This window comes from Pelecanus crispus, chromosome 9 (assembly GCF_030463565.1).
Source record: "Pelecanus crispus isolate bPelCri1 chromosome 9, bPelCri1.pri, whole genome shotgun sequence".
Taxonomy (NCBI): domain Eukaryota; kingdom Metazoa; phylum Chordata; class Aves; order Pelecaniformes; family Pelecanidae; genus Pelecanus; species Pelecanus crispus.
In genome coordinates this window covers 39,927,555-39,951,415 of record NC_134651.1, presented here as the reverse complement: position 1 = coordinate 39,951,415, position 23,861 = coordinate 39,927,555, and the positions used below count along the sequence as shown (strand labels likewise).

The following is a 23,861-nucleotide window of genomic DNA, read 5'->3' as shown; positions in this document are numbered from 1 at the left end:
TCGGGGGTGAAGAGTTTGGAGCCAGGTGATCTAAATAGGCAGGGTCTGTTCCTGCATCAGAAGAGATGATGATACCACATTTTACAGCAAGGAAACAGGGGTGCAGGAGGAGAAAGTGAGCTCACCTGGGGAGACAGTGTTGCCCCACCAAGAAGGGAACGTGGACCTCCCGAGTCCCTGCTCGGTCCCTGGGAATGAGACCTTCCTGCATCAAATGTGTCCGTGACAAATAGCTCTCGCTTCCCTACGCATCCTCAGAGACATCCCAGTAAAATGATGTATTGCTCCTCCGCTTTGCAGGTTTTCGGGGGTTTTTTTTTTTTTGGTTTTAGGAGGAAATAGTTTGTGAATCTCTTTCTCTGAAAGCCAGAGGTTTGAATTTACGCTCCTGAAGCCTCTTTGAAGCTCTCCAAGTGCTGGCAAGGTAGATACTATTGTGCATGTTCAGAAGTTGTCAAGGGGGAAAGGCAGAAGAATAATCTGTATTGGCTGCTGCTCTGCCGGGGACTGCGGCTCCCATAAATCTCTCTATTCAATTCCCCACCGGGGTCTGAGAGTCCCGTGTTTACGGAGAGACACCGGGTCAGGTGCTCCCAGATCGTCTCCATCCCGAGATGAGGCCCCGAAATAATGGATGAGTTGCAGCGTGTGATGGAATATGTGTCTTATCAGCAGCAATGCAGTTAACGGCAAGGAAGCGGGGAAAACCCAAACCTGTCGTGCAGGATTAATGAGTGAAGTGGAGGAAAAAGGGGGAATCCACGGCACAGCTGCTCTTTTTCTGTCAGGTGTTTAAATTTATAGCCCGGGGTGTCCATACAAAGCTTCACTGTGTTTCCAAAGGCTGTGACAACCTTCTTTTCCCAAATTACCGGGTCTCTTGATCTCTAGGTCCCTGTGGCCCATCCTGCAAGGAGCAACAAGTTTTCTAAAATGTGTCCTTGGGTTTTAAGGGGATTTGAAACCTCTCATTCTCTGGTGAGGTGCAAATCATCATCACCCATGTCCATTCCGGGCACGTCTCGAGAATCAAGAGTTTCTTGCCTTCTTCCTTACTCGGTGAAATATCCAGAAACCCTCAGGGAGAAGGGCACACATCAGCCACGGTGGTGGCAATCGTTTTTTGGGCTGTGAGCAGCTGTGACTCGGGAACTGAAGGCTTTTTGGGGGATGAATACATGGGCTTGAGCCAGCTCCATTTGGAAATGCTCTCAGGAAGTGGATTTTTGTTGTCGTTTGGTCTTGAAGCACATCCCTGCTCTGTCTTCACAAGCCCTGGTGCTAACGTGGCACAGCTGGAAAAAAAATGGAGCGTGGCCATCAGGGCGGCACGGGGCCTGTCGAGGCATCAAGGGGATTATGGCGATGGTGTAGTCATGAGAAAAAGCCAACTCGCAGCCGAGGAGCAGGGGTTCAGCGCTTGCCCTCGTGTTTTAGTTAATCCGCAGACCCTCGCTGGGGTCGGCACCGCTCCCCAGGAGAGGGATGGGGTCCCAGCTCTTCCCTGTTTCTTTTCGTATTTGGGCTGTCGTACCTGGGATGCCGCTAGCTCTTTTGCAGCCACTCTGTAACCTGCTCTAGGAAAGGTCTTTCAGCGTGGAGCTGGGTTTCCCTTTATTATCCTGGTGCTCTGACAGCACAGTTCTTGGGGAGCGGTGGTTAAATATATCACATTCAGGAGAGGAGGGATGAGCCGTCGTACCTCCGGAAACGGGCTCCTCTGGCCCCTCAGCCCCTTCTGCTCGTCATGAGCTGAATCACCCCCATGGGCTCCAGCTCTGGAAACTTCAAAAGATTTAAATGTTAAAAAGCCACGCTGTAAAAGAGTGTTAATACTTTACTAAGCAGTTATATGGGGGAATAGCTGTTTGCCTTGTCCTTTCACTGTATATAAGTATATATATCTTTTATAACAGGTTATAACTGCCAGCAAGTGTTTCCGATTAAATCTGTGATTTCCCTCTGCAGGCTGCTGATTTACGGCAAGTACTGCAGCCACATGGAGTACGCCCAGAACACGCTCAACCACCTCCTCGCCAACAGGGAGGACGTCAGGCAGAAGGTGGAGGTGAGCGGGCAGGGAGGGTCGGGGCCGAGTGCTGCCCACCCTCCTGGTCGCGGGTTTTGGAAGGACTTGCTGGCGCTGAGGGCGTGTTGGGAAGGCTTCAGTTAGCAAGAGAGGGGAGGGATGCGGGGTGAGTCTGTGCTGCCCGGAGAGGAAGCAAAGCTGGGGTTAACTTCTCCTGATCCCCTGCTTGCCCCTTCATCTCCCCACCAGACACGCTCTCCGTCCTTCCTCCCCCGAGTTTATCCAAGTTAAAAGAAGCTGGGTGGCTTTATTCGAGCAGGACTGGCTGTGGACACATTCCTCTTTGAGTCGTGCAGGGAGACCCAAAGGCACCGAGCATCCTCGAGCCAGGAGCCGAGTGGCTTTCCAAGGTCACACGCAGCGTCAGGGACAGTCAGAGGCGAACCCAAGAGCCCAGGCGAACGCCCGGATTACTCCTTCCCCAGCGTAAAGGCTTAGTGTAAATAGGGGCTGATCCAGATATTAAGGAAATCAAAGGAGCCCCAGAAGGGATGCATTGTTTGAGCTGCTGTTTTACCCAGCTTTAATTCCTGCTTTAGTCTTGATGCTAATCTGAATTTGCTGGGCTGTCTGTACACGTTACCTCGTTTTTCGCCAACGCTCTTTGATTTTCCGTGCAAAAGTAGCAAGCCAATTCAGGGATAAAACAGCATGTAGTAATTTTTTAAAACGTGTTCCCTGGATCTCGCATCCAGCCACTTGCTGTAACATCCAGTTGCTCCTGTGCTTTTCCTTTTTCCTCCTCCCTCGTGGCAGCTCCGCTCATCTCCCGGGGGGGCACACGGGGGGTCTCCGCCAGCGCGGCGGAGTCACGTATCTAAATGGGTCTGGGCGAAGGTAACAGTCGCAAAACTTCCTGCGATCGCATTAGCTCATCTTAATGACTTAATGCTTATCAGCGAAGCCACAGCAACTGTCTGCGTGCTTGCTTCCAGCCCCTCGCAAATAAAATGCATTAGTTCAAAGCATCGAGGAGGTGAGTTAAGCTAATGCGTTTCATTTGACATTTCCCGAGGTCTGAGAGCGTTCATGTGCTCCCCTCATGAGCAAGTATCTCATTAAGCGGGAGTAGCTCAGTTGCATGAGAATGTCTGTATTTCAGGGTCCAGACCCTGTGTTTTATTCCTCGATAACCTCTGCAGTGGGGAGCCTGGCACTGGCTGGGTGCTTGCAAGGACCACGAGCCATTTCTCATCCGAACTGAGATTACAGAAGCAAAACCTAACACCCGGGGGACGTTGGAGGGGTTTTCTGTGGGGAAGCTGTTGTTTTCCCCCAGCTGCTTCACTGCTCGTGTATTGATTTCTTTAACAGGAATGCACACTAAAGGTTCAGGACGGGAAATTTAAATTGCAAGACCTGCTGGTGGTTCCAATGCAAAGAGTTTTGAAATATCATCTCCTGTTAAAAGTAAGTGTTTCAGCATTGGCGCTTCTCTCCAGCTGCCATCCTCGCTGCAGCATCTCTCGGCTTTTCCAGTGGAGAGTGAATCATTGACAAATGCAGAGCGAGGGTTTTTTTTTTTTTTTCTCCCCCTTCAAATGAAATAATTACTAGAGCTACTTAACATGACATAATATTTGTGCCGTCTCTTAAAGTACGGTGACCTAGGGTAATTCTGCACTTGTTAGCCACAAGAGGCAGTTAATGAATATAAAATAAGCTTGCATATAATCTGATTATGTGTGAAATTCCTCCCGTCAACTCTGTGTAACAGATCTCTCGAGCACCAGCCGCTTGGCGTGTTCTCTGTCCTACGGCTGCGGCCGCAGCTGCCTGCCCGGGCATCGCTGCCACCAGCCTGGCAGCAGGCAGACGTTGCCCGCAGGTCAACTCTTTATTTTTATTTTTTCTCTCAGGAGCTGCTCAGCCATTCATCAGACCGACCGGAGAAGCAACAGCTGAAGGAGGCTCTGGAGGCGATGCAGGTACGGGAGGGCGAGAGCAGCAGCGGGGCTGTGCTGGGCTCAGGGTGTAACAGAGCACGGGAGCCCTCTGCTTCTGCAAAACAAGAACCTAAATGGAAAAAACCATCCAACAGCCTGAGGGAAGGCAGCATCTCCTCCTTTAGGGCATGCGTGCGTATATTGATTGCCATTTGATGCGATTGCTTCGCAGCAGATCTGTAGGCATCGCTGTTATCTCCCTCCTTAAGCAGCTGGGGAAGCTGGTATGTGTTGACTAAGTTACGGCTTTTCACTAATTACTATTGTGCGTAAAGAGGCCGTGCCAGATTCGGCTCTTGTTTTTGCTAGGAGGGATCTGGAGGAACTCCAGACGTATCAGCAAGCCGGGGAGTATTGCAGAAGTGGGAGCCCGTGCCCACGTCTGTGCGGAGCATTGCCCGCGTGCTGTTATCCGGGCGCTGGCTGGGAATCCTTTTATCCAAGTATTTTTTTTTTTTATTAAGGGCAAAATGCTCTTTCCACAAATGAAGGCTGCTGGTGTCAAAATTTTGCTTTGTTTCAAGTTTTTTTGAGCTTTCAGCTGAAACCCCCAAGATCTCAGGAAAACCATCAGCAACAAAAAATAGAATCATCCAAATGTGTTCTGACTTGGATACGCCCCCCACGCACACACTCGCACAGCGGGATCATCGTCAGCAGAATCTGACTTGACGATGGTCATTAAATCCAGGTTTTCTCTCGGGAGAGCATCACAGGATTCGTCCCTGGGCTTGCTCCTGTGTTCTCAGGTCACTTTGTTTTTTACCTCTGAGCCGCAGCTTTTGTAATGACGCTGCTTTTCCCGGCACTTACATAAGCCGGGTGACCTTTTCAGCCGTTATCCCTGCAAGCGCCGGGACCCGGAGCCGATATGTAGGTCGCTTTAAAGTTAAGGTTGGCTGAAGGACGTTGCTTTCGCAGCCTGCTGCTGCACAACACGTGGCCGTGGCCTCCAACAAACGCTAAACCCGGGGACACTTGTTAAACCCTGCTTATGCCTCATAATGCGGCGCCCACCGATAGCACTGCTGATAAATAAATGTATATATGCTCCGGCTGCACTGCAGACTCAGCATTTTTTGCAGGAAGCTGCCCATAGCCATTAGCCAGGTTTCTCGGTTTCATCGCCCCGTCGCAAGGAGAGCGCAGGTGCAATTCCGACCGCCTTGGGCTCAGCAGGGGCATAGGAAGCCGTGCAGTTTGGTTTTAATTGATCTGTAAACCAAGGCTTAACTTACAAGCAATGTTTTTCATGGCGAATCCAGCCTTTCTGTCTGCCGTGCTGGTGGGTGGCGGACGTTGCTGCCGTCTGGGGCGAGAGCTGCGCAGGGGGGTGAATGTCTACAGCTAGAGCTACGTTTCCCAAGGGGATTCACCTCCCTTTTATTTTGCCTAGGTAGTTGTTTGCGCAAAGCAGGGGCAGGATTTGCACCAAAAAATAGCACGTGTGGGGGTATTTGGTGCAGGTACCAACCCTCCACGTGAGCGCGCGGAACCAAGGTGATGGTGGGGGCGAGGCAGGTTCCTGGTTAAATCCCGCAGCCCAGATTTGCACGTTGCCGTCGCTGTTTCAGGTCACGGTCAATCCTGGGACTGTGTTTCCCGTTTGCATAGGAGACAGCCTGTTCAGCAGCAGGGAGCAAATGCTCAAGCGTGATGGAGGATGCCACTTCATAAGGCTTTTGGTTTTGTCAGTCTTCATAACCATCCCTGCCACCGGCCTAGTGGGGTATTTTGTGATGTTATAGGTATTGTCACATAGATTTGTGATTATCATCTGTGATTAGCCCTGTGTCGGGAAGCTGAGGAAGGTCTGACCTGGAGGGAATGTCTTAAAAAATCCCACGTTCAGATTTAATCCAAGTTGACAAGAGCTATTGTTGAGGACAAGGAGGCGGGGAGCAGATAAGCAGCAAACAGGCACAGAAAATACACTCCGAAGGGTGTAAGAAGTTGTTTTAGTGGAAGGGATAGGGTTCTTTCTCTTTGATGGGTCAAAATTGGCGTTAAGCAAGGAGTTTTGGAGAGCAGAGCAAGCTCCGTCGAATGTTTCCTTATTTTACCACACAGCCTTTGTGTGGTGGGAGATGTTGGAGGCCCAGCTGTGTTGGAGAAGGGGATGCTCTCGCGGGATATATCCCCTGGGAGGATGGAGCGTGAGCATCCCAGTGCTCTCAGCAGCTCGGGTGCGATCCAGAGCACCGGGGAGGTCAGCTGGAAGCAAGCGGGGCAGAGCCAGGTCAAGTGCTGTTCACAGCTAACGTGCAGCTGGGTGTCCAAAGCAGTTATTTCACAGACACGGATGTTTTGACAGCAGAGACTGGCTTGCAGCTTTTGAATCTGGGGGCTGGGGGGGGATGAAGGGAATTACGATGATGAAAGCTGGGAGGGAAGGATGCTGCCGGGACAGAGGCACAAAGGCAGGGGATGCCTGGCTGCTCGCCCGGGCTCTCGCCAGGTAAAAGCCATGGGTCGGGTTTGCTGTGCGGCACTGGATTCATGCATTGCCCTCTTCTGGGAAATGGGAAAAATTGCAGCACCTGCCTGGTTCAGCAGCGCAAGCACAAAAAGCCTGCGCTCACCGAGTCCTGGGCTGCTGCTGGGATCCTGGTCTGACCCCTGGGGGCGGGGGGGAGCGCGGCTTTGGGGAGCCGGGGTCGTGTGGTTTCTGCTTTGGTAAGGTACTGGTTTCATTTGGAAAATAAAAGCCAATATTCACTTTTCTTTTAAGGACTTGGCCATGTACATAAATGAAGTAAAGAGGGACAAAGAGACTTTAAAGAAAATAAGTGAATTTCAGAGCTCTATAGAAAATCTGGTAAGTTGGAAGATCCCCTCACTCCCTACTTTAATTTGAATATTATTAACATATTTGCTTTTCCTGTGCAATTACTGCTGAATCTGATGTGCTACCCAAGAAAGATCCCTGTGTGTTCGGATGCTCCCTGATCGCTGACTGTTTTTACTGATGGTCCAGAAGTTGCTACGTTACGAAACCCATTGGGCTGTGATGGAGGGTGGCTTGTGGTGGTGGTGGTACACTGAAATTTTCTCCAACTTTTTCTCATGTTACTAGTGTAGGGGGGACCCAAGAATTCCCCAAATCTGCTCTTTAATTTCTTGTCTGCTATTTAAAGTGGGTTTTCCTTTGCTGTTAAGAGGACAGAGAGGTTAACTGAATGTTCTTGCACTGGAAAGCGTCCCATGGCCTGTTTGGAGGAGAAGGGCACATGTAATACGCACCTAATGCCCCAAATCTCAACCAGATATTTTAAGAAGAATCTCGTCCTCCAAACTCCAGAGGCGTCAAACACTTGATCCCGTTACCGTGCATTAGCCCAGCCTGTGCAAGCCATCACTCCCCCTAGCCCTGAAGAAGCCCATTCACTTAATATTCAGTGGCAGAGCTTCAAGCTAACGAGCTTTTCCCCACATTTGCCGGGGGGTGGGAGAGCAGGGCTGGTCAGCTGCGGGCGCAGCTGCTCTGCTGTCACGCTTTACGCTGGGGTAATGCAATTTGGGGCTGGCACCTGAGATGCTTCAGAAGGGCTGATGGAGGGAGATGCCGGGTGCTGCCCACCCCGAGGGCTTCTTGGAGGGGTCCTGGGTTTGCGGGGGCGGGGGGCTTTAAGCCCAGACTTCATTTGAAAACAATGAACTTGTAATTGATGGTTATTTAACAAACAGAGACAAAATCCTGAATTTTCAAGAGAAACCTGCAAAATTTCTCTGGTGGGATATGGGCCGTTGCGGCTCACAGGTTTTGATCGAAGCAGTCACGATAATCCTGATCTGTGCGAACAACCAGACATTATGCTCCGTAAAAGCAGGAATGTAGACGGGGGCATTAAGCAGCCATTTCTCCTCCTTGCAGTAGCCAGAGAGCAAGTGTGACACGTGGGAGATGAGATGTTAGCAAAGCAGTCACTCCTGTCTGCAGATCAATCCCACGCACGTTGCTCAGTGTTGCCTTTCATTGCACAGGGCGGGACGTTGTGGAGTGCTTGGTGTTATGTATATAGAGCCTACATGGCATGGCAATGAAATAATTGCGGACTATACACACAGCTATGTAAAATATTTATTTTCCTGACCAGCGGTGATGCTTGACAATATTTTTTTTTCCTGTAAGAACCATGCAAGGGGATTGATTCCCGTGGCTCAGCAGCTGTGCGGCACCAAGCAACATTTGCAAGGGCTCTTGAGCTGGAAGACAAACTGACCAAACCCTTGGTTTGGGTTCCAGCCTCCCCAAAATCTCCAGTCTTGGTTCAGGATGGAAATCAAAACTACAATAGCCTTGGTTCTGCTTTTTTAGAAACCCCTGGAAAAGAGCTCATTTTGTGGGGGTTTTGCTTTCTGGTTCCCAAACCTTGCGAAAATGCTTTGAATCCTGAGCCTTGCCCTGGGATGCTGGTGCTGGAGCTCCAGGAATCTCCCGTGGTCCCATTCCTGATGCTGGGGCCGTGCCCTTGGCGAGGGCAATGCTGTTCCCAGGAGCTTCCGCAGCTCGAGGCAGGGCTGGTGGGGATCCGGGCAGGTTTGGGTTTCAGTCTCCAAAGCATCGTCCCAGCCCTGGCTGTGGATCTCAGCCCTGCTTTGCTTTCTGCAGCAAGTGAAGCTGGAGGAGTTCGGGAGGCCGAAGATCGACGGCGAGCTGAAGGTCCGCTCCATAGTCAACCACACCAAGCAGGACAGGTGAGCGAGCAGCGGCGCTCAGAAGCTTTCCCAAACTAAATGTGCCTTTGTTTGGCCATTCCCCTTGTGCTCATTTATTCAGTGACTGCCTAGACTTGCACTGACAGAAATCACCATCAGTGTGAAATTACAGCACGGTTACAGCAATGAGCTGTGCTGGCTGGGAAGCTCTGCAGAGCTTTCCAAATACTTCCCGTTGAAGGGGGACCGTAATGAGGTGTTTGACTGGGTTGCTTGTTCATTTGCTTGCTTTGGGCAGGTATTTGTTTTTATTTGATAAAGTGGTGATTGTCTGCAAAAGGAAAGGATACAATTATGAGCTGAAGGAAATTATTGAGCTGCTCTTCCACAAGATGACTGACGACCCTATGAACAACAAGGACATTAAGAAGGTAGGTGGACCGGGGATTAGCTCTGCTGGAGAGCATTTTGGAGCTGTTTGGGCCAGTCCTTGGGTAATACGTTCCCATTAGCCTTTTAAAATAGAAACAGAGCTTGCAAAAAGCTGGAAAATAAATGCTTGGCTTTCAGGGCAGCCTTACAGAGGGTTGGGAAATGTTTATTAATGTGGGGCTGGGCTTGATCCTTGACCTCGGTCCTTGCAAAACAGCCCTGAAGAAGCTGGGATGATTGGAGTTAGGAGAGAGGAAGCTGCTCCCTCCTTTCTGGCCCGCCGGCGGTGAGGGAGCGCACGGAGCAAACATCAGACGGGGTGGAGAGGAGGGCAGGGAGGGAAGGTCTGTCCGGATGCTCTCGCTCCCACGAGTCACAGGGTGGAGGAGCCTGGAAAGGCAGCGTGAGCGTTGCCAATGAGCCTGCCAAAATTGGCACTCGGAGCACGGTTGCCACTGAAGGAACATCTTTTTGCTGGTGGTTTGGGGCTTAGTCTGCAGCCGTGAAGGAAAACCTCCCAGCTATCGGTTTAGCAGAGGCCCATTAGCTTAATCCACTTACATGCAATGGGAAGAGGTATTGTACAGATGGGATAAGTGGTATTTGGGTAAGAACAGCCAATTTTACCACTTGGATGCTGAAGAAATACTGCTAGCTTTGTGTTTTAATGAAATATATTTCCACTTTGCTCTCCTATGCTTTCTAGTCTCATGGAAAAATGGTAAGCAAAGCACACAATTTTCTCTCGTGTTTTTCTGTGCAATGTTGTAACGAGACAGGCAGAGCATATGTGCGGTGGGCAGGTCAGATGTTCCTCCTGGGCTGTCAGTTGCTGTCAGGGAGAGATATAATGGCTGGGGAGGATCCACTGGAGCAGAAAAATCTGGGTTCTCTCATCTGCCACCATAAAATCCCATTTGGCCCTAGTGCACGGTGCCCAGCTGATTGAGGCATCGTTAGTTGTGATGTTTTAGAGGAACACAGAGCTCTTCTTCCTCCTTCCTGCTGTTGCCTTTGCAAAGGTTCAGCAGTCCTTCAGAAGAAGGGACAGGGGCAGGCACTGAGAGCAGTTATTAAGATGCCTGAATAAAAGTGCGGCACGTTTTGCTGCTTGGGCATCGGGAGCACAGCGATCAGCTCTCTCATTTTCTTTTGCAGTGGTCATACGGCTTCTACCTAATTCACCTTCAGGGAAAGCAGGGCTTCCAGTTCTTCTGCAAGACGGAGGAAATGAAGAGGAAGTGGATGGAGCAGTTTGAAATGGCAATGTGAGCACGGGTGGCTGTTCTAGTCCTGGCGTGCAGTCGCCAAGCATGGGGGGACGGTGTCTTGGACCAGCGGGTCACTGCACACCAGCTCCAATAGCAAAGCCTGTGATGGGGAAGCTCACGTGGGCTTGGTGGATGGGTCCCTGTGCAAAGGGAGCTTGGGTCCAGCGTGAAGTCATCTACCCCGAGCGTCTGCAGCAAAGCATGCGTGGTGCATCTCTGAAATGACACCTGCAGCGATTGCCGTGGTGTCAGGCCATGCGTGAAGCACTGAGCTGGGGCTGGAGGAAGGCGTTGCAGGAGAAGGGCTGCTGCTGCGGGGACCTGGTCCTGAGCAGAGCAGGGGTTGGCTCCGTGCTGGCGGATTCGGACTATTGATTGACTCGGGCAAGGGCCAAATCCATGAATGTTATGCCAGGGGAAGGTTGATGGGCAAAATCCTCTCTCTGCACAGTCAAGCCCCGAGTCTGCTTTCACACTTGATTTCTTATCTGTCCGCATGGTTTCCAAACCTTGACTGAAATGCAAACAGCGACTGCTGTGACAGGTCACGAGTGCAGCATGGCTCGTAGGGACAGGTTGATAACCCCCCGGTCCTTTCCCTTAGGTCCAACATAAAGCCAGAGAAAGCCAATGCAAATCACCATAACTTTCAGATGTACACATTTGAAAAGACTACCAACTGCAAAGCCTGCAGGATGTTCCTAAGGTGAGCAACATCCTTCCAGCTTTTCTGCATCTGCATTAAAACACGGAAAGAAAATCTCAAAGCTGAGGCTGAATTAGGACTTTCTGAATTCCTTTTTTTTGTGCAGAGGAACCTTCTACCAAGGCTATCTTTGCCCCAAATGTGGAGCAGGTGCTCATAAGGAGTGCTTGGAGATCATTCCTCCCTGCAAGATCGGTGAGTTATTTCACATCGTTAGCAGCTTGTGCCAAGGAGGTGAATGCATGTGAATGATCTGAAAGATTCGCTCTATAAAGCACTAATATTTGTTAACCCATAACAAAATCTGAGTATGCTCCCACCCACCTCCCAGGGCTGTAATTCACAATGGCTGGGGGTTTAAAAAACCAAACCAACCAACCAAAACCCCCCAAACCAAAGAGCTGAATCCCACGTACACCAGAGGATCGCAGCAGCAATGTGTACTAGGTGGGATGCACCCAGCTCTCGTGCTGGGAGGACATTTAAGAGATGATGTTTTCTTCATCAGAAGATGTTGGTTAGTGAAAGCAGGAGGGTCCGCGCCAGGAATGACGCTTCTGATGACAGGGAGAGACCTCGTCTCCGGGTCCCAAACGCCCCACAGCGCTGCAAAAATCTGTGTCCTTGATCTAAATAGGGCAAAACTGTGACTCGCCTCCCTGGGCAGAGCCCTGGCACCGCCTGGTGCAGGGGAGTGTCACGCGGTGGCTTTGGGGAGGTTTTGGGTGGGGAGTGGAGGGAGGAAGAAACAAAATCACAGAATTTTGTGCAAGTGAGAAAATGTCCTTGTCGGGCTCCAGTCCATCCCCGGGTCTTGCCCACCTGGTGCAGAGCAATGACTTGAGTGACCCCAGCCCATGTTTTGTGCTCGCTCCGTCAAGTTCAAGCACTGATGCCGTTTATCGATACTCGCAGCGTCGAGAGGAACAGAAAATGAGATTTGCTGCCTGTCAAACTAACCACTTATTTCAACATTTCTCTTGCAGGTTCTTCAGCAGACCAGGTAGGTTGTTTGATGGCCCTTTCTCCGCATCCCCCCCTGCTTTGGGCAGAGCCTGGATCCTTGCCCGGTCCAGGTGTGGGCAGCTCGTGGGAAGAGCCAGCACTGGCCTTGGGGGGGTCCCAGTAACCTGAGGGGCAGGACTGGAGACTGATGGCCTCTCCTCCAGCCTAAAACTGGCCTGGTCTCGGTGGCATCATGGCCCTCAGAAGGTGCCAGCACCCAGCTGGGGGGAGCAGCAGGTACCAGCTGGTGCCAGGGAGGTTTCAGGAGGGGGTTTCTTTCTTATCCCGGTGGCTTCAGGCAGGCGCTTATGGAGGGAGCCCAGACAGCCATGTCCTCATGGAGACCTTTTCCTCTCTCTCTTTGCAGGATTCGCTGAGTGCCGGACCTGGTAAGGGCATGATTGTATTGCAGGAGGGCAAGTAGAGACGGTGTCTTGATTGTGGCTGCAGGTGTCCCTAACTTTGAGCACGTGGGAGGCAGAAGCTCCTTCCAAAACCAAAAAGGAGCATTAGTAGCTGCAGAAGGGTCCTGTGCTGCCCGCACAGCAAGCGATGGGGCACCGAGTTCTCCCGTCCCAGCTCCCCAAAGCAGCAGGTCGGGTCTCCTGTGGCAAGACCCGGCTCCTCCCTGGGCTCAGCCCTCTCCCGCTGCATCCATCGGCACCACGTTGTTTCTTTGGGTGCATTCGTGCTCTTGGCCTGCTCTGCCAATGCGGGTAAAGCTTCTGCACGTCACACCAATAACCAAGGAGAGCCTGGCAAATTTTCTTGTGCCTGATTGTCCTTCAAAGCAGAGCCAACGCATCCTGGCAGGGAGCCTTGTTGGTGATGGAGAGCATCTTCCTGCCGGCGCGTGTCCGGCACGCTGCGGGGATGCGCGGCTCCAGGCGCTGCCTTCTGATGGGGCCGTTACTCGTGCTGGTTGCTGCAATATTTTTTATTTCCCTTTGTTTAAAACTAGCTTAGAGAGAGTACTGGGCCTGCCCTGCCCATGCTCTGGCTCAGAGAAGGAACAATTTGGTTTTGTGCTTTTTCTGTTAAAAGGAAAGCCAAAAGGAAAGCCATCTGGCAAAAAGAATCAAATTGGTGGTTAAAAAAAGAAAGCACAGAATGCTCTCCCTGGGCGGGGAGAGGCAGAGGTGGGAAAGCATTTTGAAGATAAACACTGTGGTTTTACTGCAGTTGGGGAAGCTTATTTAATGTGCAGTTGTTGGCGAGACAACTGGGCTTTGGCTGCGAGCTTCAGGGGCGTTTTGGGTCCCAGGTCCGGCTCAAATTCAGTGGAAGCCGAGTGTTTGCTGGTCCTTTTGGCAATTGCAGGTGTCGCCACTGAACCCGGCGGGGTTTGGTGCTGGCCGGGCATTGCCTAATGAGAGCTGGCCTGCCACGGCGGGGTTCAAATCCCAGTACAGGGCTAGGAGTTGAAGCTTTGGCTTGGCTCGTTCCTTCATGGGTTTATTTTTGCGCAGTGAACTCAGCCATCCATGTAACTGCAGGAGCCAAGACCGTTCTCTGTGGGCACTGTTCCTTTCTGCCCCAAAATCCTGCCTGCCGGTGCCGGTAGATTTGCGGTTCACAGGATAAGGAACAACAAGCTTCAGGGGGGCTGGTTTTGTTTTGCTTCTTGTTAGCAGGGTCTAGGTGATGAAACTGTGTTGCATCTGTTCCAGGTCCTAAAATGGTGGCGGTTCAGAATTACCACGGAAACCCAGCTCCCCCCGGGAAGCCGGTGCTGACGTTTCAAATTGGGGACGTGATCGAGCTGCTGAGGGGGGACCCCGACTCACCATGGTGGGAGGTGAGAGCGATTCCCCTCGGGAAATGCCTGGGAAGTTTTAAACCAGCGCCTTCTGCGTCATCCCTTTTATTTGCGGGCTTTCCCAGAGCGCAGGGATGTGCTGGGGAGCTGGGGGGGGTCTGGTTTGGAGCCCGGGAGCTGCAGCGGGGACCGCCTCTGTCCCTGCACGGCAAAAACGTTGCTCCCCTGTGCACGTCCAGGCTGATGCCCGGCTTGGCTTTGCAGGGGCGGTTGCTGCAGACGAAGAAGTCGGGTTATTTTCCCAGCTCATCGGTAAAGCCCTGCCCCGTTGATGCGAGGGTAAGTGCCAAAGAGGAGATGGAGCCGGGAGGACCTGCGGGTGCTGCGGGAGCGCCGGGGTGGGCACTGGGGGCTCTCACGGGAGGTGCTGCTCCAGCAGTGCCTGTTGCTCTTCTCAGCCTTCTGCTTGAGACCTTGGTCCTAGTAAGCCCCTGGACCTTGAATGAGGCCCTTTACTTCGGCCAAATTAGCGAGGAAGTGGATCCATCATCCCATGGTTCCAAATGTCTGGTCAGGTTGGTCTCAGCCCCATTGCCAAGGCTGGGGTTGGTGTAACCAGGTCCAGACTCCATTCTGGCTGTCAGCCGCTTCCCGACTGAAAAACACTCAGGTAAATGAAAAAAACGCAGCGTGCTCATCACAGCTGGGAGGCCGAGGGAGAAACGCTCAGCCACAACACTGCCCTCCGCCACCGAAGCCAATAATTCAGAAATGGCTTGGCAAACGAAAACCCTCCCGCGGAGAGGAGCATCTCGCGCGTGATCTATAGCCTGATGCGACGCTGGCTCATCGGTAACAAGCAGTGCTCTCTTTGCAGCCTCCCAACAGCCGGCCGCCCTCGCGGGAGATAGACTACACGGCGTACCCGTGGTGAGTCGCCCTGCCTGCCGTGGGCAGCGTGCTGGAAATGGCCTTTCTCTGGCCAGAAAGATACATCGACCTTGCCTTTTCATTGTTACTCTGTCAGGAATCCACTCTAATAACGAATTACGAACGCAGGTTAGCAATGCTTTGCGTCCCACCTCCCCCACGGCCGCGGGGCAGGCACCGCAGCAGCATTTGGGTGTCGAAACCCGGTGCAGCCCTCGCAGCATCAGAGGGGATTTCTTCACTGATGGAGAGGGTCAGAGGCAAAAGGAGAGATGCTGGTTTCCCTTCCTATTTTCTGTGTTTCCTGTGCCCAGAAAACTGTTTTGGGAGGAAGGAAGCAATTCCTGCCTTGGCGGGAGAGGCTGCACTTGGCTTGCCTCCTGCTCCTTCCCTCCAGCTCCAAATTCATGAGTTTAAAATATCGCCACTCCCCAGCTCTCGCTGAAGCCTCGTTCACCTGGGGACCGATTCCCAGTTAGTGGGATTTTCTAGGTGCGCTGGAAACATGAGAAACTTCAAAGGAAAGAGGTTGCACTCTGCATCGCTCACCCTCTCTGGTCAGCGGCTGAGCGGCTTCTTGTATATCTTTGGGCCCTTTCCTTTCTGCTCGTGAAGTTTTGGATAAGAGCTGTTTCTTTACTTGCCCAACCTTCAGGCCTTTAAAAAAGATGTCTCTCTTTGTCTAAAACATGCCTCTTTTATAGATCTGCATTGATTTTTAGTTAATTAAATTAATTAATCAACCTCTGGGCTCAGGTTTGCAGGGAACATGGAGCGGCAGCAGACGGACAACCTGCTGAAGTCTCACGTCAGCGGCACCTACCTGATCCGGGAGCGGCCGGCCGAGGCCGAGCGCTTTGCCATCAGTATTAAGTGAGTCGTACTTAATTTACTAATTTAGTATTACTCACACGTGGAGGGCAGGACGGGGCTGGAGCACCTGACTTTGTTGTCTTGAGCGCCTTTGCTACGGTTTGCAGGTTCAATGAAGAGGTGAAGCACATCAAGGTGGTGGAGAAGGACAACTGGATTCACATCACGGAAGCCAAGAAGTTTGAAAGCTTGCTGGTAGGTTTTTGTAGCCCCTTTGAGCATGCGCACCGTCCCTGCAAGCCACGCAGAGGACAGGGGAGACAGCTGGGTGCCCCTCCATCCTCCGCAGGAGCTGGTCGAATACTACCAGAGCCACTCGCTGAAGGAGAGCTTCAAGCAACTGGACACAACGCTGAAATACCCCTATAAATCTCGGGAGCGCTCTACCTCCAGGACCTTCACCCGCTCTCCAGGTAAAACCCGGCTTAGCCGTGTGAGCAGGTGCCGTTAAATCCCTGATGGAAAATCTCACCCTTTCAGCAAGGCGTAGGAGCACCGTCTGGATGGAGGGATTTATAGCTTTGCTGTAGGGCTCGAGCCCCTTAATTTGCAAATGAGTCTCCTGCTCAGCTGGTGGCATTTTGAGGACGGGTCTTGCAGGAGGTGGGGGGAGTCAGGGGGGTCCGGCCAAGCTGGGGCTGCTTGCTGCTGCTCCCCTGAGCTTGTGCGGCTCCGCGGAGCGGGTTCAGCCTCCCAGGGAGAGCTTTTCCCCAGGGGAGACTGGTTTCCCTCATGTGGTTTTGCACCCTGTGCTCGGGGGTGGTTTGTCACCGCCTGGTCCTGCCGGGAGAGGAGCTGCGGCTGCAGGGGCAGCCCGTCCGCCTGCGGGCAGTGAGCAGAGATGCGATGCTCTGTTAGCGGGATATGTCGTGTCTTACCTGCCCGCGTGAGTTTTTGTGCATGTGTTTTAATGGATCCCGGTTCCCGTGTCACTTGCTATGGGTTGAATCCCAGTGGGACTCCTGTAATAGAGATGATGGTAGAAATGGTAAGTGTGCGCCTAAAATGAAAAAAAAAAAAAAACAAAAACAACCCAAATCAAGACAAATGGAAAGCAAAATGTGCATTAGTGCAAAATGTTCCATTTTGTCTAAAAGCCTGAGTGCAGAAATAACTACTTTGTGGGGAAAAATGCATTCTTTAAAAACTTTTTCCGTGGTATATTTTCAAAAGAATACCAAAGGAAGATAGTTTTTAAACATTGATTAAATATCTTTTCCAATAAAATACAACCCTAGGATGACTTTTGAGCCCCCACACTGGCTGTGGGGCTGCGGACGGACCTGCCGCTGGTTGTCCCAACTCCGAGCCCCTGCACAAGACCTTCTGTATGCTTTGCCCTGTATTCCTCCATCAGCCTTTAAAGCATTGTGCATTATAATTTTTTTTTTTTTTAATTTCCTTTTTAATGCGTGTTCTGCCTCTTTCTGTTTCTCTCTAACCTCTTTGCAGCCTCCTGCGCTTCCTACAACTTTTCTTTTCTCAGTCCTCAGGGCCTCAACTTTTCTTCTCAGAGCTCCTCCAGTCCCTTCTGGTCAGGTACCAGTGCCTCTCCCCGCCGGAGAGACCTGCCGCCTTCCCCAGGCTGCAGCATCCCCAGCTTGAAAGCCATCGCCAGCGGGACCTGCGGGGTCCCTGCTGTCCCTCCATCACCCGCAGGCAGTTCAGGGGGTCCCCAGCGCTGCCCTGGGGCACAGCCTGGAAATAAGTTAATTATGGCTTGGCTGGAAGCAAAGCACGCTCTCCCCTCTCCCCAAAATCAAGGCAGGGAGGAGATGGAGTTGCCACTATTTGAGAAAGGGGGCTAAAATTAACCAAAAAGTGAACCTAGCGCATTGGGATCTCATGATGTACTTCAAGCTCGACCTGCCTATCCCGTGTGTTTCACCGAACCAGCATTGGCATCACACCGTCCTCCAGACCGTTTCTCCTTGCCGTGCAAGGGGAACACCTCATGTCCGGCAGTTTTTGAGCTCTGCTATCGGAGGCTGCTCAGGAGCCCCTTGCTGAGGAGGCGGGGGGGGGAACCCGCGCTGTCAAACGCGTTCTGTGGCTCAGACTCCCTGCAGAGAGTGCCGCGGTGCTCTGGCCTTTGGACCCGACTGATTTAAATGTCTTACAGACTGGTGTCTGTTTGGCAGGGATCACAGCGAAACTGTGCCAGTTCATGTCTTCCCGTTTAAGCTTTTACCTTTCAGCATTTTCTTGAGGCTGGAGAGGGAAAAATCATCGGCAAAGCCACGCGTGCTTCCCTTACTGCCGTGTTTGGGAAGAACGCTTACCTTTTCAGGGTATTAGGACATAATTCTGGGAATCTGGGATCCTTTAACTGCATACAAAGCATTGCAGAAAGTAATCTGCGCAGCAGCGGGCTCTGAGCAAGCTCCTGATGAAAGAGTTCAAAGCTGCCGTGATCCTCGCTCCGTTCGCCGGCCTGGCTGCCTGGCGAGGACGGACGAGCCCTCCAGTGACTGCACGTTGTGTGTCTGGACCGTCTCCATCGCCATCCTCATCTCCTTCCATCCCGAGAGCTGAAAACCTGGGCAAAGCTTTTCCTCAAACTTAGTTCAACCTTGGTTTGCAAACTTTTAAAATTGAAATTAATCCTCGAAAAGTCCTGGGACAAAAAGGGTGGCTTCTCCAAAGCATGACGTCCCTTTAGGGTGGGGTTTTTTTGCAAACTTTAGAAGAGGGGCATTTTTCTCCTCCTCTGCCCATCCCGTCCCTCCCACCATTGCGTTCCAACCCTCTTTCTCCCTGCCCAGAGGCCGGGGCAGGGAAGCTGAGCACTGCCCCTGCCTTTCCCCCTCGCTGCTGCTCCTCTTTGTGCCTCCCCCGACCATCCCCTGCCTGAAGCGATGGAGATCCGCGGTGCTGGGGCCGTGCTGGTGGTGGCCAGGTCCCGGGACAGCTCACGGGGCCACGTTTCTTATCCCAAGCTGTTTCGGGTTTGCGGGGTGCTTTTGCACCTTTTGCTCTGTTATGGGACCAAGTTTCCAAGGGCTCTGGCTGCTCCCTGGCAGGGACAGGAGCAGGGAGGATACCGGGTTAGCAGCTTCTTCCTCCTCGTGGCAAAACGTACAGGTTTTGCTCAGCATCTCTAGGAGAATCCAATCCCAGGAACTCAATTTTTGAAGTAGTTTAAATACAAGTTAATTCATGAAATCTTTTGACAGGGTGGTCCCATCAGGTGCTGGGAGCTGCGCGGCAGCCAGACCTGATATTGATAGTGGGACGGGATTTTTCCATGATTTTGTTGTTAACGATCATGATGATTCCTATGAAATCTTTAGCCACCTTCTCACAAAAGTGCCCTTCACCCCAGCGGCCCCCACCAAGCCCCTCCTGGACTCTTCTGGTCAGCAGAGAGGGGCTTCCCAAGCCCATGGAGCTGTTTAAAGCCCAGCAAGAATCCAGTTTAACCCCGGCCGCCCCAGTCCGCGCAGGGCTGAGCAATTCGGACGGGGCCAGCCCCGCCATCCGAGCTGCTCCAGGTCGTGGTATTGCAACGGGAGCCAGCGCTGCGGTGGAAAACCCAGGTTGAACCTCACCAAGCTTTCCCCAGGCTTCGGCCGGTCCCACGTGGCGGGGCACCTCCTGACTCCCTCTGCTTTGTCCCCACGCAGTGTTCACCCCACGGGTCATAGGGACGGCGGTGGCACGATACAACTTCGCGGCGCGGGACATGCGGGAGCTCTCGCTGCGAGAGGGCGACGTGGTGAAGATCTACAGCAGGATTGGCGGGGACCAGGGATGGTGGAAGGGGGAAACCAACGGAAGAGTGAGTGCATCCAGATAATGTCCTGTCCCGTTTCTGCAGCGCACGGTCCTCCCCGCTCTCAACCTGCCCAGCCGGAGCACAGCCTGCTGGCAGGACAGCAAAGGGCAGGGGAACGCATCCCACTCCCTCTTGCTTTTTTCCCGCTCGTGGACGGGCTGTCATCTCAGGAGAGCCACCGCTGCGTTGCCAGCCGGTGCGGTGTGACAGCGACGCGTGGCACCCAGTGCGTGCAGGCGGATGGGAGCATGCGGTGGGCAGGCGGGCACGCCAGCTCGGGCGATGCCCGAGTCTGCTCTTCCTTAAACCTGCACTTTGGGGATTTATGCAGGAGTGGCTCTGCAGGTGGAAGGCTCAGCATCCCGGGGAAAAGGAGCAGGCTGGTGGCTTGACCTGATGTCCCACAGAGTTTGTAGCGCTGGGGACAGATTCTTCATTGGATTGGACTGGTGATCTTAGAGATCCTTTCCAACCTTACTGATTCCTAGTTTTTACTTTCATTAAAAATAATCCAGCCACCAAGCCAGGAAACACAAAATTACTATTCTACCCTTAATTGGTTTAGTGGTGGACTTGGTAGTGTTAGGTTAATGGTTGGACTGGATGATCTTAAAGGTCTTTTCCAACCTAAACGGTTTGATGATTCTATGATTTTATGATTCATGCCCTGATCCCTTACATAGTGTGGACAACCCATGTGTCCAAGGCAATGTATAGTTGCTGGCTCCATCCCAAATTAGAGAAACGGCTGCATCGCCTCCCCATCACCACCGTGCATCGGGATGCGGGCGCATCCAGCGCCGTACAGGCGGCTCACCGGGAACGGCGTGTGGTGGCGGGGGAATAGCCCCGGTGATGGAACAGGAGGTCCCTTCAGCTCACCTCTCCGCTTCCCCGACAGGTTGGCTGGTTTCCCTCGACGTACGTGGAAGAGGAGGGGGTGCAATGACTGCGGGGATGTCTGATGGGAAGTCATCGAGGGCCCAGAGCGAGCCGCTGCAGACCGTGCACACTTGTCCCGACGCCTGCGGCTCCCCGTGAGACGTGGCCGGACACCTCCCAGGACTGCTCTCGCAGACTTTAGCAATCCATTCCTCTGTACAGTGTGTGTGCGCGCGTGTGCGTCGGGGCCGCCGGCGGCCTCGCTCCTGTTACCTGTATAGAAGATTGATGGTCTGTCGGATAACGTTCGTGTAGCGGCTGCGGATGAGTCCCGGGAAAGCCGCGCTCCCCTGCATGGACAGAGCTGAGAGACTCTGTGCGGTGCCTACCAGAGGATGGAAACCTCTTTTACTAAAGGTGTTTTAAAAGCCACTGTGGTGATGGTGGTGGGAGGGTGAGGCTGAAGGTTTGCGCCTGGCCTGGTGCCCGGATGTGCCAAGGTGAGAATTTGGGGGTTTCTAAGGGGAGGGAGCGACTCGGCCCCGAGGAGACGACGCGGACCCCCCGCCACGCCGCTCGGGTGGGCTCCTCGGGTCGGGATTTCGGCAGTCTCCCTGGCAGCCGTACGGCAGCACCGCGCCGCAGCTGGGGCGAGGGCGCAGAGCGGGGACGCCCGACCCAGGAGGAGGAGACAGCTGTTGCTCGTCTCTGAAGGATGCCAGCTGGGAAACCAGGAGCGTGTTTTGACCATCAGGCATAGGCTGGAAGTGGACCTCCGGGTCAGACAGGAGGGGAAAGAGCCCCTTCGGCATCCCAAGCCCGTTTTCTTTACAACCGCCTTCAGTCCTGCCAGCCTTGCTGCGGGCGGAGGGGGCAGCCTGGGGTGCAGACTGGTCCCACTGGTGAGCAGGAGGTCGCGGCGCGTTGCAGGACTGGAGATGTGCTTTGCCACACAAGGGTTTTGGAGGCCACCAAGGCACCGGGTGCACACAGAAGAATGGACAGGAGCGTGCGTCCGTGGGTCTGTCCTGCCCTCGCTCCCAGCTTGGTCCTGCTGCGGGCAGGACCCCCTTGAGCCAGGCTGATTTTTCTTGCAGCCGTGACACGTCCCACCGTGCTGAGCTCAGAGGGGCAAACCCACCTGAGTAAGGGCTACGGTATCAACCCCCGATTTCTCTCACTAAGTTGTGAAAGCATCTCTTCTTCCCAGGCTGTGTGCACTTTTGGGGGCTGTGAGCGTTGCCCCCTCTCTTCCTCCCACAGGCTGTTACTGCTGCTGCTGTCAAGTAAAGGTCCGTCTGTCTTGGCATTGCCACTGTGTCCTGAGCGCCGTCCGTCCGAGTCTGTTCTTTCCAAAGCGCAGCCCCCGTGTTGGTAGGCGGAGCTGCTGGGTGGAAGTCCTGGCCATCGTCTTCTGCCGGGCACTGGCTTTGCTCTCCAGCTCCAGAATTTCCTTCTGAAGTGCAAATACAAATACGTGTGTGGGTGTGTGGCAGGGAACAACTTCCCTGTATCCGATACCTGAGCGCCAGGAGATGCCCTCCAGCCTCTGTGAAGAAGCGGCATTTTGAGCTGGTGCTCCCATGCCCTGTCGCTGTTCCCCTGGGACTTGCGGCGGTCCTGCCGCGGGGCACCCTGTCCCCGGTGCAGGCTTTTGGCATGGCGCTGGCGCGGGTCTGGGAGATGCCAGCGTTGGGTGGGTGGGCGGTGCTGATGCCCTCGGTCCCTGGCACGGGGGTACCACAGCCGCATCCGAAGCCTTGCCGCAAATGGAGCAGCAGCGCCCTGCTCCAGATAATAAACAGAAGAGTTTAGGGCTCTCAAGGAAAAGGGAAAGATATTAACTTGGAAATTCGATGCTGTTCCTCGGTGACAAGCCCAGAGCTGACCTGCTTTGCTGCCCGTTCCTCCTGGAGCCCCGCGAGCGCCCCGGCTTTCGGTGCCACGGGGCGAGTGGGGTGGGTGCAGCTGGGGTCTGGCCGGGTCAGATCCCACGGGGGGGTCTTGTTCTGCAAGGTGACGGGGGCCCGGAGGGGGCTCGGGGCTTTCCCAAGGTACTGTTTGGTGCTAACGTCTCCCGGCCAGCCCCTCGGTGCTCAGCTCGGGGTACGCACATGGGGAGCAGCCAGCAGGGAGCTGGCAATGCCCTGCTCCGATTCCTGTAGCTGTGCTGGAGCCCAGGGTGTATTTAGGGTGGATGAGACGCCCGCACGCACGCACCCGAGACAAACTCCCGATGGCTCACGTTACGCCTCAGATCCTAAAGCCTTACGCGACCCTCGTGTTTAACGTGGCCAATTTTGTAAGGCGGCGAGGGCATCCCCTCTGCCAGAGCACGTACTCTGTCACGGGGACCATGGCACCCTCTCTCCCTTACGCCCCAAGGGATCCCCAACCTCCGCCGCTGCCTGCGCTCCCCTCCCAGCCCTGCCAAATCCCCCTTCCCTCCCGAGAGCTCTCCCTCTTGTGTTTACTGTTGTAAGAAACTTGTTAAAAGAAATTGTTTTGTTTGTAAGTAATTATTCAGCCATTTGCCACAATATATATCTGTGAATAAGAAAGGGAAATGTTTTTTTATGACGGTGAGAAAATTGTATATATATTTTAGTTCATCGCAGATCATTCAAAATTGCAATGGGATACGTTGGAAAATAATATGTAAATTCCTTGGGTTTTTCCTTTGCACTGCACTAACTGGGGTAGGGTGGAGGGGGTTTAAAGATAAAACTGTTTGGTTATGGAATAGTTTATAGCTGGGAATTTGGAAATCATTTGGAATAGCTTGTAATGCTGGAATAGAAACTTTAGCTGCTACTTAGAAACCCTTTTGCATGTGGTTTTTCCAGACCTTTTTAAGTTACAATACATCAAAGTAAATTCCACAATGAAAAAAATAAAGTGTAATTTTGCTGATAGGTTTTTTTTTTCCAGCCATGGTTTTTACTGTGCTGGAGGGCTCGTGTCGGGCTTCTTGTCACTAAAGGCCCTTTGGCTGTGCCGGGGCCGGAGGGGTGGCTTGGCCGGTCCAGGGGAGACGCGTGCTCCCGGGGACGGATCCTTTCCGACTGCTGCCATGAACCGTAAGTGCTAGTACCCCTTCCAAAACTCAGACTAAATCCTTCCTGCAGTGCCAGACACAGCTCCTTGCAGTGAGGCACCGCTGAAGCCGCCTGCTCGCCTGTCGAGTTCCTTCTTGTTTCTGGAGCAGCTGCTGCTCCCGCAGTTGTCCCGTGCTCCTGGGGCTCCTCTCCCTGCCGGAGCCGAATCACTGGGGGGTGAGAGAAGGAGCATGATTTTCCACGGCTTTTAGTCACTCCCGAGTATCATATTCCAGAATCCCACTCGGCCCTGCACGCAGCAGCCTTTTCCAGAGCAATAAAAGGAATTGCACAGTTGCTTGTAAAATACCTGAGGCATTGCTGGAGGTTTCACCCAAGAGCAGGGACATGAGATGCCACTGTGAGCTGCCATGTCATTTAATTCATAACAACATTAATTTTTTTCTGCTCTTGGAGTCCCCAGTGCTTTCTC

The 23,861-nt window shown here is 53.1% G+C and overlaps 1 protein-coding gene across 4 annotated transcripts in view; it reads left to right on the top strand.

Annotated features, from left to right (window-relative positions):
- The window catches only part of VAV2 (vav guanine nucleotide exchange factor 2), a 152,714-nt gene extending 132,317 nt beyond the window's left edge, over positions 1-20,397 (top strand). Inside the window, exons 10-29 of one of the 4 annotated variants that reach the window (XM_075717069.1) lie at positions 1,969-2,068; positions 3,404-3,499; positions 3,949-4,017; positions 6,767-6,853; positions 8,648-8,733; positions 8,993-9,125; positions 9,833-9,847; positions 10,285-10,394; positions 11,002-11,103; positions 11,210-11,315; positions 12,476-12,497; positions 13,779-13,906; positions 14,132-14,206; positions 14,745-14,797; positions 15,554-15,670; positions 15,778-15,865; positions 15,960-16,083; positions 17,123-17,209; positions 19,297-19,451; positions 20,350-20,397. In XM_075717069.1, coding sequence (XP_075573184.1) covers positions 1,969-2,068; positions 3,404-3,499; positions 3,949-4,017; positions 6,767-6,853; positions 8,648-8,733; positions 8,993-9,125; positions 9,833-9,847; positions 10,285-10,394; positions 11,002-11,103; positions 11,210-11,315; positions 12,476-12,497; positions 13,779-13,906; positions 14,132-14,206; positions 14,745-14,797; positions 15,554-15,670; positions 15,778-15,865; positions 15,960-16,083; positions 17,123-17,209; positions 19,297-19,451; positions 20,350-20,397 — 1,801 coding nt within the window. Of the gene's footprint in view, positions 1-1,968; positions 2,069-3,403; positions 3,500-3,948; positions 4,018-6,766; positions 6,854-8,647; positions 8,734-8,992; positions 9,126-9,832; positions 9,848-10,284; positions 10,395-11,001; positions 11,104-11,209; positions 11,316-12,089; positions 12,107-12,475; positions 12,498-13,778; positions 13,907-14,131; positions 14,207-14,744; positions 14,798-15,553; positions 15,671-15,777; positions 15,866-15,959; positions 16,084-17,122; positions 17,210-19,296; positions 19,452-20,349 lie in introns of all 4 variants that reach the window. The other 3 variants (XM_075717071.1, XM_075717068.1, XM_075717070.1) reach the window with 3 other exon arrangements.
- The last annotated feature ends 3,464 nt before the right edge of the window (positions 20,398-23,861 follow it).